A 20,568-nucleotide genomic window follows, 5' to 3' on the forward strand; every position below is an offset into this window, starting at 1 on the left:
TCCTCCAATGTCCTACACAACTATATCCTTGTATGTACAGAAATTCCAGCATGCAATTCTCTTTTCTTAGGATAATTTTGTTTAAGAAGAATTCTTGACCCAAGATACATATATTTTTCAGATCTTAGAATATTCTATTTCTAGATTCTATTCCTGAGGATGTAGAGTGCTTGAATTTGTGCTTAACCTAGCTCAACAAAGTTCCAGGCTCAGTCCCCAGCAGCATATAAACTGGGCATGGTGGATATAGATGTAATCCCAGCACCCAGGATGTTACAGGATCAAAAGATCAAAATCATCATCTATAAAGTAAGTCCAAGGCTACCCCTAGCTCTGTGAGAACCCTTACTTAGATTATCCCAATATACTCACATCCAGAGTCACAGCTTAGCAGTAACTCTGTGTATTTAGTCCCTGTATTCAATGTTGTCAACATTTGCTGATTAGGGGCATGTATCAAAGGAGTCTCTGAATGTGTTCAAACATTTGCATGTCTGGTCATATAATCATACTTGTTGATTATCTATTTACCTAATGCCATGGGAGGTGGTCTGCTAGAGGTTGAGAAGTTAAGGGTCCAGGCTCTTCCTGAAGAAGTGATGTTTGAAATGAGCTCTGGTTGTTTTGAGGATGTGACTTTCAGTTCTGTAGTTGTTTGCTAGTCCTCTACCAGTAGGTGAGGTTCGGTGACAGAACCCTGGGAGTCCCCTGGACGAGGTCTCTGAAGGTCTTGGAAGAAGTCTGTTGTAGATGTGACTCCCATTTTCTGTGACACCCTGCTGTGGAAATGGCGTGTCACAGGCATCCATTTGCCGCCCCCCCCCCATGTCCTCGGTTTCTTACAAATACAGCTGAGTACCAAGTGTTCCCCATTTTAAAGAACTAAGTATTTTAAGGTAATTTATCATATAGTTATTCTTTGGCTCAATGAGGCAGAAAACAGGTTAGTGATGCCAAGGACCAAGGGGAGGGGTTTGTGGCAATCAAGTGCCTGACTCTAAAACATTGTCTATATTATGTGAGCTTTACTTCATTAGAACATGAATTAGTGACAAAAACATTCAGGACTGGATTCTTCCTGTCACATCAGCCCTATTTTATGGTTTTAATTCAATTTTACTTGTTTAAAAATTACATTTGTTTATTTGATGTGTGTGCTCACGCGAATGCAGTGCAGTGGACAAGTCACATGGGTCTTGCTGAGTTCAGAATACAACAGCTGGGTATGAAAGGCTGAACATTGTGTAGTTACATTTGTATTAAATGCTGGATTCAGTTCTAGCTTCTGTCATGTGAGCTCTGGGTTTTGACCCTGGGATGTTTGGCTTGACAGCAAGAACTTTTAGCCCACGGTTTTAATTTTAAAACATGCGAAAAGTTCACACATCTGTGATCTAGTGATCACAAGCAAGCTGCTAACTACCTCTCCCATGGATTTTCTCCTCTGTGATTTCAGATCTCAGTCCAAGGCTTCAGGAACATTGCCAACAGCTGCACGGGAATCATGCACCTGACCATCAACGACATGCCAACTCTGACAGACAACTGTGTGAAAGTAGGTAGCAGGAAAGAGCCTTCACCCTCATTTATATGAGCACACATTCTAATAGCCTGAACTATTGAAAAATGTGAATTGATTTCTTCTTTGAATTGATTAATAGCTAGGAAATAATTTAAATATTTACACATACACACATGCATGTATCTTTAAAAAAACATTTCAATGCTTCAGTACTTCATGAAGATAAAACCAAAGCACCGTGGTAATTCTCCCAACTAACTAGGACCTCGCTTGCCCCAGCTCTGACTGGCTTGCATCTGACGCCCACAGTCAGAGTGCTGGCTGTCTTGGCATTCCATTTCCTCATGTTTGCCCATGCTCTCCAAACATGATTTCATTTTAATTTCTCTTCATTATTGAAACATGAGCATATTGATTTCATCAAATATGAAAACAGTCGTATTTACTTTAAAATTGGGAAAATGCAATAGTCAGCATGTTTGTTTTTCCAAAAATATTGCAGGGGGATGACACTATCCCCTTGGCATCTGACTCCTCCAGCAATCCTGTCTCCTTTTTTTCCTCTTCTGCAGGTTTTGGTTGAGAAGTGTCCCCGTATCTCATCGGTGATTTTAATTGGTTCGCCACACATCTCTGACTGTGCTTTCAAAGCCCTTTCCTCCTGTGACCTCAAAAAGATTCGATTTGAAGGTCTGTGATGCTAGAAACTCAATTTATCCTTATTTTAAAATTTTATTTCCTTGATATTTAAATATAGTACTTGTATCTCCTCCAACAGGAAACAAAAGGATTACTGATGCGTGCTTTAAGTCAGTCGACAGGCACTATCCAGGTATCAGTCACATTTACATGGTGGACTGCAAGGGGCTGACAGACAGCAGCCTCAAATCCCTTTCAGTTTTGAAGCAATTGACAGTGTTGAATTTGACAAACTGCGTGAGGTAAGAAGACATCTAGGGTGTGTCAACTCGGTATTCAAAAAATGTTGATTATCTAGGATGCACCAGGCTCTCTCCATAAAGTTAAGGAGGGGATCATGAAAGATGGGAAACCAAACATTACACTAAGTTTTCTATTTTGATTGATGGATTAAGTTACCTAATCATTTTGCTTCTGTCCATGTCCTTCCCCACAATGCATTTGCGTTTAATCATGTACATGCCCAACTATACATAGGTTCAAGACAGTAAACAGGATTTTCCCTAAAAGTTCACTTGAAAACACAATTGCACATGTTCCCTAAACCAGTTCAGCTGGCTCCGCCCATTCCTCATAATGTATATACTGCAAATATGTTTGAATGGACATATATGATTGTTGTTAGGGGAACAGCAACTTACACTGTTTTTTTTTTATTCGATATAATTTATTTACATTTCAGATGATTTCCCCTTTTCTAGCCCCCCCACTCCCCGATAGTCCCTTCTCTTCCCCTGTCCTCCCTCCCACCCCTTCCCACTTCCCCGTTCTGGTTTTGCCAAATACTGTTTCACTGAGTCTTTCCAGAACCAGGGGCCACTCCTCCTTTCTTCTTGTATCTCATTTGATGTGTGGATTATGTTTTGGGTATTCCAGTTTTCTAGGTTAATAACCACTTATTAGTGAGTGCATACTATGATTCACCTTTTGAGTCTGGATTACCTCACTTAGTATGATGTTCTCTAGCTCCATCCATTTGCCTAAGAATTTCAGAGAGGTGCTCTCTAATGTAGCTCAGTGTGAGCTGGACTACAGAGGGACCTTGAATGCAGTGGAAATCCATCCAGGAGCTTGACTGAGTCTTGCTTCCCTGTTCTAAAATCTGGCACTAGGCTTTTCGAAGGTCCTATCAGGGATGTCTTAACCTTAGTGTTATGAAATATAATGTGGCAGGTGAGGAGGGGGTACCTGGCGGGCCCATGCCATGGGACAGACCTGATATAAAGGGGTTTTGTTTGGGGGAAGAGAAGGGAATGAGGGTCTGGAGAAGGACAGAAAGAAGGAGAGAGAGGCTGGTCAAGATCATATGGGAATAGAGAGAGTGGGGGAGTTGGGAAATGGGGGGGAGGGGAGGCAGAGAAGGGGGAGGGAGGGAGAAGGAGGGGAGGAGGGGAGGAGGGGAAGGGAGGAAGGGAACTCTGTAGGACCTGACAGTGGCAGGCAGATGGTGATGACACAAGCCATTGCTAGGTCCCTGGGGAGCCTATCAGAATGGCAGGTAAGCTAACAGTCCAGTTTAAGCTGGGAAAAAAGTCAGTCCCTGTTGTTAATAAACATGCTACCTAATTAAACAAATGGATACTAATAACATCTTGTGAATATCCCTCCCATTACTATCATCTATCCCATTTTCTATTATATTAAGAGCTATGCGATCAAATTTGTTTATAAATTTTGACTAAATAGCAGCATGTGTACATTTTCTACCTTGGAGTATATTTGGTGTAGAAGCGGATGTTACCACCAGCCTGTATGTTTGAGTATGCGGCTATATGTGCCAATCCTCTCTCATTCTTTCCTACAGGATTGGTGATATTGGCCTGAAGCATTTTTTTGATGGTCCTGCGAGCATGAAGCTAAGAGAGCTCAATTTGACTAACTGCTCACTGCTGGGCGATGTCTCTGTCATCAGACTGTCAGAGCGGTAGGGAAAAGGATGTCTACCCTAGAACATTAGCTGTTAAGTTAACACTTGCTAATAGGAGTGATCGGTGATAGGTCTCAAAGCCAAGAGTCCACACCCTCTCCAGCACATTAGGCATGCCCAGAAGCTGGAGTAGCTCTGAGCTTGAAGTCCTTAGACTGAACTAACTTCCTACCCCATCAGAGATGCTGAGCTCAAATTCTGAAATGGAGATATGGATATGTGGATATGCATGACTTCTCTGGGCTTCTCGGGGATACCGTCCCTTACCCGAGGTGTTCCTGAGGGCTATTTTGGGTGATTGATTTAATCTCGAGCTGAACTCAGCTCCGGCTCATTGGGAGAGCCTCAGTGTGGGCTGAAGCCCTGCACTTCTGGTGGCCATTTTTCAGGTGTTCCCAGGGCGACTGTGAGAAATGCTTTGCATTGTTAGAAATCACCATGCGGGCCCCGAATCACAGAAAGCCTTACACTTTCACTGTCCTTCCTTCCCTCCAATTTAATAACATCAAAATACTAGCCAGCTGTGGTGGCTCGCACCTCTAATCCCAGCACTTCAGGGGCAGGAGGACTTCCATGAGTTCCAGGTCACCCTAGAACTACATAGTGAGTTCCGGGGCCAGCCTAAGGTATAGACTGAGATCCTGTATCAAGGAAGCAAAGAGCTCAGTGAGTTTTCATTAGGTTGAGAAAAGGCGAATCCCGTGTTCCTCCATCTCCTCTCCCCGGAGCTTTTCATGAAGAAGGCAGAGCTGTGTGTGAGATCACAGAGGTTAATCCTTTCCACTTTCCACTTTCCTTTTAGCTGCCCTAATTTACACTACTTGAATTTACGAAATTGCGAACATCTGACTGACTTGGCAATTGAATACATTGCAGGCATGTTATCCTTGATATCAATAGATCTTTCTGGAACACTCATCTCAAATGAGGTAAACAAACAAAAAACAGTTCGATGATTTATTTATTTATGTTTTGTAACGTCATTTTCTGGTTTGCAAGAAAATGGAATGACATTTTTCTTAAGTCTTAAGTTATTACATTACAAATGGAAAATTTAAAATATTGTCCCCAGAATAGTGAGAAATGCTGTTATTTGTAAATTGTCATGTTTCTTTGTCTTACAAAAAAATATAGCAAGGTCTGGTATTTTGGAGAAAGGTATGACAGATCTAAGTATTACAAGATAGTCTGAAATTTGTTTTATCATAGACATTTGGTCTGTGTAGCAATGATATACTTTAAACAGCAGATATATGTTTTTCTGAGAATTTCACACTCTATAAACTATGTGAGTGCTTTGAGATTGAAGTTCAAGTTTTTTCAAAAGCAGTCGATGAGATGCTACTCTTCAAAGACCAAGCGGGCTCTGCTGCCCCAGCGCTGCCTCATTTTCTCATCTGGTGGAGGAAGGTGCTGAGAGGTGGGCGTGTTTCGGAAGGACTGTGATCCTCCCCCAGCTGCTTGCTAAATCCCTATTCAAAGACCAAAGACAAAGGACCCCTGTCTGAGACCTTCCCTGAGAAGCCCTGCCTTTGGAAGCAAGCCCTGGAACCTACACACCACTCTAGGCCCAGAGCATCCATGAAGATGATCTGCTTCCTGCTGTGTCTTCCCCCACCCTCACTAGCAGTCAGCTAGTTCAGACAAAGGGCACGCCCTCGATTCACTGCCCTGCCCTGTTTTTTTTTTTTTCTTTGCTTCTGAGTGCACCTAGATCCAGCCTTCCTTTGGTCAAATGGTCTCTTCTGCTCTTTGGAGTGTCATATGCAAGTAGGGCTGCCCAGCCATTATATGTAGTCAGTTCCCTGTGGTGCAGTTAGTGTTTGGGCTTCTCAGTGGCATCTTCTGAGCATGCAGGAATTGACGTCTTAAGGCCATCTGATGCTACCTTTCTTTCTTTTTTTTTTTTTCATATTTTTATTTTCTATATTCTTTGTTTACATTCCAAATGATTTCCCCTTTCCCGGATCCCCCCTCCCCATATGTCCCATAAACCTTCTTCTCTCCATCCATTCTCCAGTGACCTCCCACCTTTTTTTCCCTGTCTTTATATTCCCCTCCAATGCTAGATCAATCCTTTCCAGGATCAGGACCTTCTCATACTTCTTCATGGGAGTCATTTGTTATGCGATTTGTGCCTTGGGTATTCAGTGCTTCTGGGCTAATTAATATCCACTTATCAGAGATTGCATTCCATGTGTATTCTTTTGTGATTGGGTTACCTCACTTAGGATGATATTTTCCAGATCAAACCATTTGCCTAAAAATTTTGTGAATTCATTCTTTCTAATTGCTGAGTAGTATTCCATTGTGTAAATATACCACATTTTCTGTATCCATTCCTCCTTTGAGGGGCATCTGGGTTCTTTCCAGCTTCTGGCTATTATAAATAAGGCTGCTATGAACATAGTGGAGCATGTGTCCTTATTGCATGCCAGGGAATCCTTTGGGTATATGCCCAGGAGAGGTATAGCAGGGTCCTCTGGAAGCCATGTAAAACCAGACACACTGAAACTAATAGAAAAAAACTGGGGAAGACCCTAGAGGACATGGGGGGGGGGGGGAGAGTCCTGAACAGATCACCAATAGCTTATGCTCTAAGATCAAGAATTGACAAATGGGACCTCATAAAATTACAAAGTTTCTGTAAGGCAAAGGATACTGTTAAAAGGACAAAATGGCAACCATTAAATTGGGAAAGGATGTTCACCAACCCTACATCTGATAGAGGGCTAATATCCAATATATACAAAGCACTCAAAAAGTTAGACCCCAGGGAACCAAATAACCCTATTAAAAAATGGGGTACAGATCTAAACAAAGAATTTTCACCTGAAGAAATTCGGATGGCCGAGAGGCACCTTAAGAAATGCTCAACTTCATTAGTCATTAGGGAAATGCAAATCAAAACAACCCTGAGATTTCACCTCACACCAGTCAGAATGGTTAAGGTCAAAAACTCAGGAGACAGCAGGTGTTGGCAAGGATGTGGAGAAAGAGGAACACTCCTCCACTGCTGGTGGGATTGCAAGATGGTACAACCACTCTGGAAATCAGTCTGGCGGTTCCTCAGAAAACTGATGCTACCTTTCAAGTCTAGGTAGATCTCTGACGATCTCCTTCATTCCGGCTCCAAAGCCACTTCTCAGGGCTCCTCTGGATCCTGCTAGTGTATGGTGACCCTGCGAGACTGTCTCAGAGCCACTGTCCCAGATAACCCCTGCAGACATTCTGCCCCCCCCCACTACCCCCACCCCGCATGTGTTTGCCCTTAGACACATGCTCAGTCTCTTCTTGCTTTGCTGCAGAGTGGCTGACCTCGAGTAAGCTAGAGTCCAAATTGAGCTTGATGTTCTTGGTGAGGCATGGGGGTGGGGTGAGGGTGGGGGGGCAGAGGGGAGAGCGAGTGGTGGGCGAGTCCCTTAAGGGAGGGCGGGGTTTCCTCCTCTGAGTTGCTATCTCCTGCACTTCCTACATGTTCTAATTCCTTCTGAACAGCCAGCCCTGCTACACTCTCAATTCCCCAGGTTACCTTGACCACTCAGCTCCAATAGCTTCCTTTCTTCCCCGTCCCAACGCGGGGACAGTGAGGGACAGTGAGGGACAGTTTCTTCTGCTGCCAGCGTCTCATGGCATCCACCCACGCAGCTTCTCAGTGTCTCTGCCATCGGAGCGTCCGGTTCTCCACTAACTAACTTTCCTCAGTTTTTTTTTTCCCCCAACGTTTTATTTTTATATATGGATGTTTCTTCTGCATGTATGTCTGTGCACCATGTGGATGCCTGGTACTCCCAAAAAGTTAGAAGACAGAGTGTCAGCCAGATCCCCGAGGACTGTTTGTGAGTTGCTGTGTGGGAATTGAACCCAGATTCCCTGACAGAGCTGTGGTAACCACTTCACCTTCTCTCCAGCCCAATTTCCTTAGTTTTGAATACTTAATCGTTGTTTGGTTTTTCCCTTGGAACTTAACAGAAAAACAACGAACACAGAGAAACTCTGATGACTTTTTACTTTTATCAACTCTACAAGGAAAAGTGGACTTGCTGTGTTTCTTTTTTTTTTAATTCGATATTTTTTTATTTACATTTCAAATGATTTCCCCTTTCCTAACTCCCCACTCCCATAAGTTCCATAAGCCCTCTTCCCTCCCCCTGTTCCCCCATCCACCCCTTCCTACTTCCCTGTTCTGGAATTCCCCTATACTGCTGCACTGATCCTTTCCAGAACCAGGGGCCAACTCCTTCCTTCTTCTTGGACATCATTTGATGTGTGGATTATGTCTTGGGTATTCCAAGTTTCTAGGTTAATATCCACTTATCAATGAGTGCATACCGTGATTGATCTTTTGATACTGGGTTACCTCACTTAGTATGATGTTCTCCAGCTCCATCCATTTGCCTAAGAATTTCATGAATTCATTGTTTCTAATTGCTGAATAGTTCTCCATTGTGTATATATACCACATTTTTTTATATCCATTCCTCTGTTGAGGGACATCTGGGTTCTTTCCAGCTTCTGGCTACTACAAATAGGGCTGCTATGAACATAGTGGAGCATGTATCCTTATTGCATGCTAGGGAATCCTCTGGGTATATGCCCAAGAGTGGTATAGTAGGGTCCACCGGAAGTGATAAGCCCAGTTTTCTGAGGCCAGACTGATTTCCAGAGTGGTTGTACCAGCTTGCAATTCCACTAGCAGTGGAGGAATGTTCCTCTTTCTCCACATCCTCCTGGCTGTGTTTCTTAGACCTGTCTGGACACGGTCTTCCTCTCTAGCTGACCCAATCTGAGATGGTCTGGACAGCCCATGTGATGCAGAATCCCTCAGCACCACATTCTTTTGCTCCTTTCTGGCTCTTGCTTCCTGTCTTGTCCTGTCCTGCCCTCCCCTCCCTTGCCCTCCCCCGCCCTCACCTGCCCTCCCCTTACCTCACCTGCCCTCCCCTTACCTGCCCTCTCTCCTCCCTTGCCCTTGCTTTTTCCCCTCCCCTCCCTTTTTTCTCTCTCTCCCCTCCCCTTCCCTCCCTTCCTCTCTCCTCCCCTCCCTTCCTCTCTCCTCCCCTTCCCTTCCTCTCTCCTCCCCTCCCCTCCCTTCCTCTCTCCTCCCCTCCCTTCCCCTCTCTCCTCCCCCTTCCCTTCCTCTCTCCTCCTCTTCCCTCCCCTCCCCTTCCCTCCCTTCCTCTCTCCTCCCCTCCCCTTCCCCTCTCTCCTCCCCTTCCCTTCCTCTCTCCTCCTCTTCCCTCCTCTCCCCTTCCCTCCCTTCTTCTCCCTTCCTCTCACCTGTCTCCCCTCCCCCTCCCCTTCTCTGTGCTCTTTCCCCTCCCCTCCTCTCCCCTTCCCTCCCTTCCCCTCCCCTCCCTTCCTCTCTCCTCCCCTCCTCTCCCCTCCCCTCCCTTCCTCTCTCCTCCTCTCCCTTCCTCTCTCCTCCCCTCCCCTCCTCACCCCTCCCCTCCTTCCCCTTCCCTTCTCTCACCTGTCTCCCCTTCCCCTCTCCTTCCCTGTGCTCTTTTCCCTTCCTTCCCTTGCCCTCCCCTCCCCTTCCCTCCCTCCTCTTTCCTCCCCTCCCCTCCCTCCTCTCTCCTTTTACTTTTCTTTGCTCTCTCCTTTCCCTTCCCTCCTCTTTGTTCGTCTTAGTTCTAGTACCCTCTCTTCTTGCCATGAGCTAGTTCCCTAACCTCGGGATGGAAAAACATTCCACAGTCCTAACAAATGTTACTCCCTCAGTCTTTCAGAGCCCGGTATTTAAATCTTAAAATCCTACATTCCACACCTCTCCGTGTTGCTTTGTATTAAACCTCTCCTTGGCTCCAGAGTATCTGCCCAGCTGTGGTCTGCAGGGCCTCAGGGTAACAAGGGGGCGAGGATCAGACGCATAACAAAACATGGGACATCTAATTCTGCCACTGCAGTTATCACAAGCCCGATGTGCCAGGGGCGATCTGCTGGGTGAGGGCAAAACTCTGTGACTCAGTGGGGCTTTCTAGCATTTAGGGGCAACTCAGTTGTCATTTCCAAAGACCATGTGTTAAGATTTTACCCCCGAGAGCAAGTGGAGAACTTAGGATTGTGGCTTCCAGTGCTGTTCTCCTTAGTTATATTTTCCCCTGAAGAAAGACTATTATTTGAGAGCAGTAGAGATGTCCAATCTGAAAATAACACTAAATAACACGAAACGGATGAAAATCTTGTAAAGTTTTTTTCCTCCCTCATCTAAAAGGCAAGTCATTGACAAGGACATTGGTCCAACAGCAGTCAAGTTAACCTTATTCCATCGAAGGGGAGTCAACCCTGCCCACAGCCAGGGCAGCCAAACACGGCCCGGACTGCAGGTCTGATGAGTGTAAATTTGACAGCAGACTTACCACTCTGAATTTAAATTTTGGAATGTTACAGATACTTGCTAGAGATGAAATGTGACCAGTTGTGCCTTTGGGTAAAGTTTGCTCTCTAGTAATATGTCCATTTTAAGTTCTCCTGAGTAAGTTTTCAGTTAGAATTTCTCTACTACTCAGTTAACAAGTATTTGTTCTGACTTTGGTGTCTGCTGCTGGGAACACGAGGATAGGTAACAGCCCCGGTGCTTCTTCCTAACACTCTGATTCCTATGATGTCATGTTGCAAGGCTCAAAGGGTGTGGGAGACCAGGGAAGACAAGCCTTCGGTGGCTCAGAGGGTTTGGGAACACCTTAATTTCTAAGCAGAGGGGATGGCATGTGAGCAGTCAGAGGCAGCCAGTTCAAGGCCATTGGGGTGGTGGCACACTGGCTATGGCTTGATCATCAGGAGAATACAGAGGGATGCTGGGTTTGGGGCAGGCAGGGGCCAGGTGTCTTTTCACATCTTTAATCTTCTATAACTTTGTAAACATCTAACTAAATGACATTGTTAATTTCACTTGGGTTACTTGGATCTGACTTATCTCCATGTATAAAAAGGCTTTCTATTAGTTAAAAGAGCTATGATTTCCTAAAGACCACAGGATCCATAATTGGGGCCATTCAAACCATGGCTCCGGCTGCCTTAGTCACTGCCATATGTGTTGTTTAAAGGAAAAAATGAGTCAGAACAGTGTTCCAGACAGATGCTTAGACAGCGGTTTATGAAGAGTCTTTCATTTGCACAAATTGTAAGACTTCCATGAGGAGTCCTAGATTGTGAATGCTTTCTATATAGGTAATCTGTCTATAAGCAATGGCAATCTGCTGGAGTCCCCTCACTAGACTGCGGGATCTCTGAGGACTGGCAATTGGTTTCATCTATTGCTGTTTCCTGTACCCCGAGGAACAGTAGGCACTTATACATACATGTTGAAGAAATAAGTGTTTGACCGTGTGGTTTCTAGCAAGAGTGAGACCCGTTCTCTGCAGCTTTGGTTGAAAGAGAAGGCGTGGGATATTTTAACATGGTGTGGCAGATGGGTACAATGACTTCCTAATTTGCCCTACTCAGCACAGACACAAAGAAGTGCGTGCTTGTTCTCGGGACTCCCACGCAGCGGGGTCTTGCTGGAACATACTGTGCGAGGAATGTTGAAGGACGCCTACCATTGTGCTCAGTCATACAAACTTGAACCAGTGACAAGGTAGCACCTGGCGCAGTCATAGGCCCCCATGCTAAGTGGATCCTTGGGGGGCTGGAAGCACAGTGTCTTAGTCACTGTTCTGTCACTGTGAAGAGACACCATGACCACAGTAACACTTACAGAGGATAACATTTAGTTGGCACTGGATTGTAGTTTCAGAGATTTAGTCCATTATGGTGTGTGTGTGTGTGTGTGTGTGTGTTTGTGTGTGTGTGTAGCACTGTAGCACACAGGCAGGCACAGGAGCAGCAGCTGAGAGCTACAATTTTAATCTGTGGGAAAGTGTGTATGGGGCTGGGGTGGGGAGAGTGGGGGGACTGGCATAGATTTTGAAAGCCAGCCCCAATGGCACACTTCCCCCAACACGGCCACACCTCCTAATCCTTTCAGTTTCACTTCCTTGTGAAACTTGATTCAAATATATGAGCCTGTGGCAGCCAGTCTCAGTCAAACCGCCTCAGTGGGTGATGAGGAGGACAGGGGAAACAGTAAGTGTGTTGGGAATGAAAGGGAAGGGAAGGGAAGGGAGGCTGTGAACCAGGTCGGAAGTGTATGGAAAGGACTCTGAAGAAGGTTTAGTAGAACAAACTGAAAGATGCTGGTGACTGGCTGGTTATAGAAAATGAAGACCTGGGGGTGGGGTAGGGAAATCATAATATTTAAATCTAGCTATTGTGGCTGCAAACACAGGTCAGTGCTTAAGAACATTTCTGCTCTTCCAGAGACCCCAGTTTTAATTCCTAGCACCTATGCAGGCAAAAGAATCATACACATAAAACTACTTTTAGAATTTCAAATAAATAAGAAATTGGATGGATTCAAGTCCATCCAATGTGGTGGTTTGAATAAGGATGGCCCCCATGCTGGTCCTACAGTTTCAACGCTGCAGGATCTCCAACGACACAGGGCAGTGACCAGGAGGAGTCCCAGTGAGCATCTAACAGGGACACTGTCACAGAACCAGACCATTGACCCACTGCAATGAACATTTGCAAGGGAAGATGCCTGGGCCACTGGGGGTGGGTGGGCTTTGAGGCTTCAAGTGCTCAAGCCAGACCCAGTGTCTTTCTCGTCACACCGCATGCCAGTCTGGATGCAGAACTCTCAGCTATCTCTCCAGCACCATGTCTCCTTGTGTGGGGCCAGACTCCTTGCTATGATAATAATGGACTAAACCTCTGAACTGTAAGCCAGCTTCAATTAAATGTTTTTCTTTAAAAGAATTACTGTGGTCATGGTATCTCTTCACAGCAATAAAACATTGACTAACACACCAACTTTTATTATTTTTATTTATATTGATTTATTTAAGGATATTTTATTTATTTATTTAGAGACAGAGTTTCTGTATGTAGCCCTGGCTGTCCTGGAACTTGATCTGTAGAGCAGGCTGGTCTTGAACTCAGAGCCCCTCTGAGTTCCCAAGTGCTGGGATTAAAGATGTGCACCACTGCGCCCAACTGGAGGTCCTATTTTAAAAACAGTTTGGTAAAATAAGAAACAACAGATTTTGAGGGGAAAATTTCAGGTTCCCAAAAGAATGTGGAATATTTGTATAAAGGGCTTAGGAGAGAGGCAGAGGGTGGTCACTAGCACGAGCCTTGGCTGTGGGAAGCTCCCTGGGAGACTCTGAGGGGGGGGGAGAGAGAGGGAGAGAGAGAGAGAGAGAGAGAGAGAGAGAGAGAGAGAGAGAGAGAGAGAGAGAGAGAGAGAAGTTGCCTGCCAGGAGACACAGAACAGACCCATGTAGCTGTGCTGAAGGGGGTTAAAGAAAAAAGGCCCTGGGTGGCAGGAGAGCCCAGCGAACACACCATGGCTGGAATGGAGTTGCACTGTCAGTGTCTGCAGAACTGCTCTCCCAGCTAAAGGTGAGACTGGAAAAAGACATTTTTTTTTTTTGGCTAGTTCTCTGCCTACCGTTCTGTCATCTTCATGGCCTCTCTCTGCCTTTCCCCTTCACTCCAGACCCACAGCCTCCATCTAGGTCCTCAAGCAAAGTATTTCCTGTCTCAGGATCTTTACATATGTGCCTGGGATGCAGGATTTGTACACATGCCTGGGATGCAGGGTCTGTATACATGTGCCTGGGATGTGAGATCTGCATATGTGTGCCTGGGATGCAGGGTCTGTCTGTATACATGTGCCTGGGATGTGGAATCTGTATACATGTGCCTGGGATGTGGGGTCTGTATACATGTGCCTGGAATGCGGGATCTGTATGCGTGTACCTGGGATGCGGGGTCTGTATGCGTGTACCTGGGATGCGGGATCTGTATGCGTGTACCTGGGATGCGGGGTCTGTATGCATGTGCCTGGGATGTGGGGTCTGTATACATGTGCCTGGGATGCAGGATCTGGATGCATGTGCCTGGGATGTGGGATCCATATAAGTGTGCCTGGGATTCAGGGTCTGTATATATGTGCCTGGAATGTGGGGTCTGTATGTCTGTGCCTGGGATGCGGGGGTCTGTATGCCTATGCCTGGAATGCGGGATCTGTATGCGTGTACCTGGGATGCAGGGGTCTGTATGCATGTGCCTGGGATGTGGGGTCTGTATACATGTGCCTGGGATGCGGAGTCTTGTGCCCACATGCTCCTCTTCCTCCTCTGTATGTTCCTGAGTAGGAAGTTAGTGGATCCTGAGAGAACTAATTGCCTATTAATATTCTGGACTATTTTTCTATAATAAGCATTGGTTACACTGTCCATAATGACTTAGTTCTCTAGCTGCATTTCTCTATGAGTGTTAGATAGGTGTTGTCAGTCCCTGACGTCCTGCCCATTACCGCCGCCCCTTTACAGTCTAATGTCCCATATGTTACCCCTGCCCTTTCACAGCATAGCTGTTCAGTCCCTGACGTCCTGTCCATTACCGCCCCTTTACAGTAGAGCTTCTTTGGACTTGTTACCTCCTTTGATAACTTCTTAAAAGTTTGAGAGCATCCTTGAAAGTAATTTTCAAACAGAATTGCAAAAAAATCTAAATCTAATTACATTCAGTTTCCTTGTTAATCTGAATTGTAAGTCCCAAGGCTATGCTAGTTTTCAGTCAAAGCAAAGACAGACAAGCAATAAAAAACACAACTAAGGTGAAGTAATTTGCTACCGATGCCTCCTTGCTCAGGGTTGGATCCAACTCCCAAGTTCAAGCAGTCTAATGGGGGGGGGCGGAGGGCCTGGCACTACATCTAACTGCCCTGTACTCTTGGGGGCCACTCTCACCTTTCACCTCTGTCCCTGAGGCACTAACACTCTTGTCTTCCCAGCCCCGCCCCGCCCTTTACCGGCATCAATCGCCCCACCTGTTAGAGATGCTGCCCCTCCTTGTCTACCCAATACATTCTTATTTGTCTTTTCAGTTTCAGCTGAGTTCCTCTTTGGACATTTTTGATCAGGCTTATTACCAGAGCTGTTAGGGTCAGAACCCGCCTGGACCCTGGCAGCCCCTAAGAAGCCATGTTTGGCCACCATTGTCAGAGGTGCGCAGAGCTCAGAAGTTGGTCAGGGTGTTCCCCTGTGCACCATTGCTGTTTCTGCCTTAGTCTTTTCTGTAGAACTTTCCACCAAGTTGTCTGGACTGTGTAAACTCTTGTTTAGGAGACAAGCTCCCACTCTAGTAGACAACAAGAGTTCCAGCCTTCTCCTGGGGGAAGGAAATTCCAGCTCCATAGGGTGCATTGTGTCTGAAGTCTGAAGGCCGGGGCAGGGGTGGGGGGTCCACATCTGTCTCTTTAGAACATCTTTCTGCCTGACCAGCGTGGCCAGCTGCTCAGGATTTTCTTTCTCCACATCTCCACTGCACAGTACCTCTACCTCCATCAAAAACAACCAGCCAATTATTTCCCACATTCCTTCTACCCCTGCCTTCTGAGGCAACTCACAGGAAGCACAGGATGTGTTGTCAGAGAGAGAGATTGAATGGTTCTGGCACCGTTTCCCTTCTCCCAATCAGGCACTTAGGGCTTCTTTAAATTCCAGCGCTTCTCAGCTATGCTCTGAGCTGGAGTGGGAGTTCGTACAGCTGTATGACTTAGTCTGGTGCCACGCCTGCTGGAGACCACCCATCCTCACGGAACACACACAAATAAAGCCTGAGGTCCAGGGACACACAACCCCCAAGACAGGAAACCCGGGAACTCCCATGGGATCCAGGATATAGGAAAAGATGAGCATCAAAAGGAAACATGGGAACTGAGAGACAGATGAATTTGCCTTTAATTTCTAAAAGCACAGAACAAGAAGCCAGCTGTGGTTTTCCACAGGGAGAGGGGTCCCCCTCCCCCCATCCTTCTCTCCAGCCAGGGTTGTATGTGAAGATGGAACCTTGGAGCTTCCATGACCAGTAACAGTGGCTTCTCTCACAGAAGTCAGGGTGCCTCGTCTCCTGTGTCCAGTGAAGTACTGACTAACTGTAAAGAGAAGAAGGGCTGGGTGTCTGTCATTCTCTCTGAGAACCCTGGGTAGAACTGCAGCCTCAGAGAGCCAGCCCATGTAACAGTGACTTCTCCAGATGTAATTGTCATCCTGGAGGTTTTCTGCCACCATCTGCTAACCTAGGCCTAGTCCTGGAAGTTTCTGGCCTCCAGACAATCTAACCCAGGCGTAGAATGTTTCACCCTCCGAGACTTACTGCTGAATTAGCTCATCCTTTCTAGTTCTTTCTGAACTGTGACTGGCTGGTCTACTCTGGTGGTCTGGACCGGTTGTTGTCTTGGACTCACTACTGCCCCCAGGCCCCATGGCCCCAGGCAGGGGTCATCTTGTCTTGGGTTCACTCCTGTCCAGGCAGGCCATTCTATATATTTATTTTTTGTTTTTAATTTCTTTTTTTATTAAACTAATAAAATTTATTTTAAAATATACAACTCAGTATTTACATTTTTTTAAGTCACCAAAATAATTTATAATAGTTAAAGGCCTCTTAAATATACATGATATCTTCTGAAGCTAAAAGTAATATGCACTCAACCAGTTTTTAAAATCTATTTGGAACATTAAACATGATAGAAGTAGAAAAAAAAATCTCTTATGAAGTCCTCTATGAAAGAATTGTGACAAGTTCCTGATTAGACAGAAACTGTTCCATCTCCAAGGGAGACTACATAGTGTAACTGTGGCTTCATAGAATGAATTGGGTAGTGCTCCTATTGTTTCTATTTTGTGGAATAGTTTGAAGAGTATTAGGTTTTGTTTGAAGGTCTGATAGAATTGTACACTAAACCCATCTGGTCCTGGGCTTTTTTTTTTTGTTGGGAAACTTTTAATTTATTTAGGGGTTCTATTTATTTAGGGGTTATGGGACTGTTTAGATGGTTTATCTGATCCTGATTTAACTTAGGTATTTGATATATGTCTAGAAAATTGGCAATTTCATCCAGATTTTCCAGTTTTGATGAGTATAGGCTTTTTATTAGGATCTGATGATTTCTTTTTAATTTCCTTAGTTTCTGTTGTTCTATCTCCCTTTTCTTTTCTGATTTTATTAATTTGGATACTGTCTCTGTGCCCTCTGGTTAATCTGGCTAAGGGTTCATCTCTCTTGTTGATTTTCTCAAAGAACCAGCTCCTTGTTTTGTTGATTCTTTGTAAGGTTCTTTTTGTTTTTATTTGGTTGATTTCAGCCCTGAGTTTGATGATTTCCTGCCATCTACTCCCCTTGGGTGTATTGGCTTCTTCGTATTCTAGAGATTTCAGGTGTACTGTCAAGCTGCTAGTGTATGCTTCCCCCAGTTTCTTTTTGGAGGCACTCAGTGTTAGGAGTTTCTTCTTAGGATTGATTTCATGGGGTCCCATAAGTTTGGGTATGTTGTGCCTTCATTTTCATTAAATTCTAAAACATCTTTAATTTTTTATTTCTTCCTTCACCAAGTTATTATTGAGTAGGGCATTGCTCATCTTCCATGTGTACATGGCCTTTCTCTTGCTTTTGTTGTTATTGAAGACCATCCTTAGTCCATGGTGATCTGATAGGATGCATGGGATTATTTCAGTCTTCTTGTATCAGTTGAGGTCTGTTTTGTGACTGACTCTATGGTCAGTTTTGGAGAAGGTTCCATGAGGTGCTGAAAAGAAGGTATATTCTTTTGTTTTAGGATGAAATGTTCTATAGATATGTTAAATCCATCTGGTCCATCACTTCTGTTAGTTTTACTGTGTCTATATTTAGTTTGTGTTTCCATGATGAGAATGGGTTGTTGAAGTCTCCCATTACTATTGTGTGAGGTGCAATGTATGCTTTGAGCTTTAGTAAAGTTTCTTTTATGAATGTGGGTACCCTTGCATTTGATGCATAGGTGTTCAGAATAAAGAGTTCTTCTTGGAAGGTTTTTCCTTTAATGAGTCTGAAATGTCCATCTTTAGCTTTTTTGATAGCTTTTGGTTGAAAATTGATTTTATTCTATATTAGAATGACTATACCAGCTTGTTTCTTGGGACCATTTACTTGGAAAATTGTTTTTCCAGTCCTTTACTCTGAGGTAGTGTCTGTCTTTGACACTGAGGTACGTTTCTTGTATGCAGCAAAGTACTGGGTCCTATTTGCATATCCATTCTGTTAGTCTATGTCTTTGTACTGGGGAATTGAGTCCATTGATGTTAAGAGATATTAAGGCATAGTGATTGTTGTTTCATTTTATTTTTAATGCTTGTGTGACTATCTTCTTTTGGGTTTATTGAGAGAAGATTGCTTTCTTGCTTTTCCTAGGGCTAGTTTTCCTCCTTGTGTTGGCATTTTCCATCTATTATCCTTTGTTGGGCTGGATTTGTAGAAATATATTCTGTAAATTTGGCCTTGTCATAGAATATCTTGATTTTTCCATCTATGGTACTTGAGGGTTTTTGGGGGCATAGTAGCCTGGGCTGGCATTTGTGTTCTCTTAGGGTCTGTATGAAGTGTGACCAGGATCTTCTAGCTTTCATAGTCTCTGGTAAGAAGTCTGGTGTGATTCTGATAGGTTTTGGGTTACTTGACCTTTTCCTTTCCTGCTTTTAATATTCTTTGTTTTGTGCATTTGGTGTTTTGACTATTATGTGATGGGAGGAATGTCTTTTTTGTTCCAATCTATTTGGAGTTCTGAAGGCCTCTTGTATATTTATGGGCATCTCTTTCTTTAGGTTAGGGAAGTTTTCTTCTATAATTTTTTGAAGATTTTTACTGGCCCTTTAAGTTGAGAATCTTCAGGTCTTCTATACCTATTAACTTAGGTTTGGTCTTCACATTGTGTCCTGGATTTCCTGAATGTTTTAGATTAGGGGCTTTTTTATTTTGCAATTTGATTGTTGTGTCAATGCTTTCTATGTTATGTACTACTCCTGAGATTCTCTCTTCTGTCTCTTGTATTCTGTTGGTGATGCTTGCATCTATGACTCCTGATCTCTTTCCTAGGTTTTCTATCTCCAGAGTTGTCCCCTTTGTGATTTCTTTATTGTTTCTATTTCCATTTTTAGATCCTGGTAGGTTTTGTTCAATTCCTTCACCTATTTGGTTGTGTTTGCCTTTAATGCTTTAAGAGCTTCTAGCTGTTTACCTGTGTTCTCCTGTATTTCTTTAAGGAAGTTATTTATGTCCTTCTTAAAGTCCTCTATCATCATCATGAGATGTGATGCTAAATTAGAGTCTTGCTTTTCTGGTGTGTTGGGGATATCCAGGGCTCACTGTGGTGGGAGAACTGGGTTCTGATGATGCCAAGTAGCCTTGGTTTCTGTTGCTTATGTTCTTGCGCTTGCCTCTCACCATCTGGATATCTCTGGTGTTAGCTGGTCTTGCTGTCTCTGATGGTGGCTTTTCCCTCCTGCAAGCCTCTGTGCCTGTACTCCTGGGAGACCAGTTCTCTCCGGGAGGAATTTGGGTATGGAGAGCTGTGCCACATTTCTACATTTCCAAGTGTTGAGTAAAGCCTAGATTCCTTCAAGCCTGTATGGTAGGCAATTAAGTCAGAATGACCAATAACATTTAAAAAAGAAATTACCGTAGAGCTGTCTGTAGGGCTCAGGTTTAGTTCCATACTTTAGGAGGCTGAAGCAGAAGGATTGCCACGAGTTTGAGGCCAGCCTGTGTTACATAGTGAGTTCCAGGAAAGCTTGAGTTACAATGTAAGGAAGTCTCAGAAAGAAAAAAAACATAAAAAAATGTTACCACTGAAAGCCAGGTGGATGTCCATGTCCTGTGCTGCTACCGGAAGCCATGGTGATGTCTGTGGCCATGCTACAGAAGAGGGACATGTTGGTGTCTGTGATCAGTATTACCACCAGAGACCATGCTTAGGTCAATGGCATGTGCTGACACAGGAGGCCATGTGGTTGTCCATTATCCATGCTGTCACCAGGAACCACAAGGAAGTCCATGATCCATGCTTACCATAAAGGGCAAGAAAAATGCTTTTGCCATGGTACTGATGTCTACAGACTCACATTTGAGAAAGAGAGATATAGAAGGCTTCTGTAACAACCCCTACTGTCCCCCTAAAAACAGTAACAGCCTAGACAGGAAGCTATCAAAGAGAACTCTGAAAAATGGTGATAAAGATGCTGAAGTGTAGCTTTCCACAACTGATGGCTTCTCACGGGACTGGGCATGCAAAAGGCTTAGTTATCTTTAATGGCTGGCCACTGAGAGTTTGTCCACACTCGTGAGTCTATGGGCAACACAAATTGGAATTGTTTTGTTTTGTTCCTCCTCCTTCTCTTCTTCTTTTGGAAAGGTCACAAGGGTGTGGAGCTGGACCTAGGAGGACCAGAAAGTGAGTGTGATTGGGGTACATTATAAGAAATTCCCAAATAATCAATAAAAATATTATGTTGAAAAAATATGATCATAGGACTCATACTAATAAAGTGAG

The 20,568-nt window shown here is 44.4% G+C and overlaps 2 protein-coding genes across 2 annotated transcripts in view; one reads left to right on the plus strand and one right to left on the minus strand.

Moving 5' to 3' along the window:
* The window catches only part of Fbxl13 (F-box and leucine rich repeat protein 13), a 192,167-nt gene that overhangs the window by 141,566 nt on the left and 30,033 nt on the right, over window positions 1–20,568 (plus strand). The window contains exons 13-17 of the mRNA XM_052173092.1: window positions 1,457–1,555; window positions 2,095–2,212; window positions 2,301–2,463; window positions 4,026–4,145; window positions 4,951–5,077. Coding sequence (XP_052029052.1) covers window positions 1,457–1,555; window positions 2,095–2,212; window positions 2,301–2,463; window positions 4,026–4,145; window positions 4,951–5,077 — 627 coding nt within the window. The remainder of the gene's footprint in view (window positions 1–1,456; window positions 1,556–2,094; window positions 2,213–2,300; window positions 2,464–4,025; window positions 4,146–4,950; window positions 5,078–20,568) is intronic.
* Window positions 20,401–20,568, minus strand: part of Fam185a (family with sequence similarity 185 member A) — an 81,831-nt gene continuing 81,663 nt past the window's right edge. The window contains exon 9 of the mRNA XM_052173096.1: window positions 20,401–20,453. The gene's annotated coding sequence lies outside the window, so the exon portion shown is untranslated. The remainder of the gene's footprint in view (window positions 20,454–20,568) is intronic.

The sequence above is a fragment of the Apodemus sylvaticus genome, chromosome 2 (genome assembly GCF_947179515.1).
Source record: "Apodemus sylvaticus chromosome 2, mApoSyl1.1, whole genome shotgun sequence".
NCBI classification, from domain to species: Eukaryota; Metazoa; Chordata; class Mammalia; order Rodentia; family Muridae; genus Apodemus; species Apodemus sylvaticus.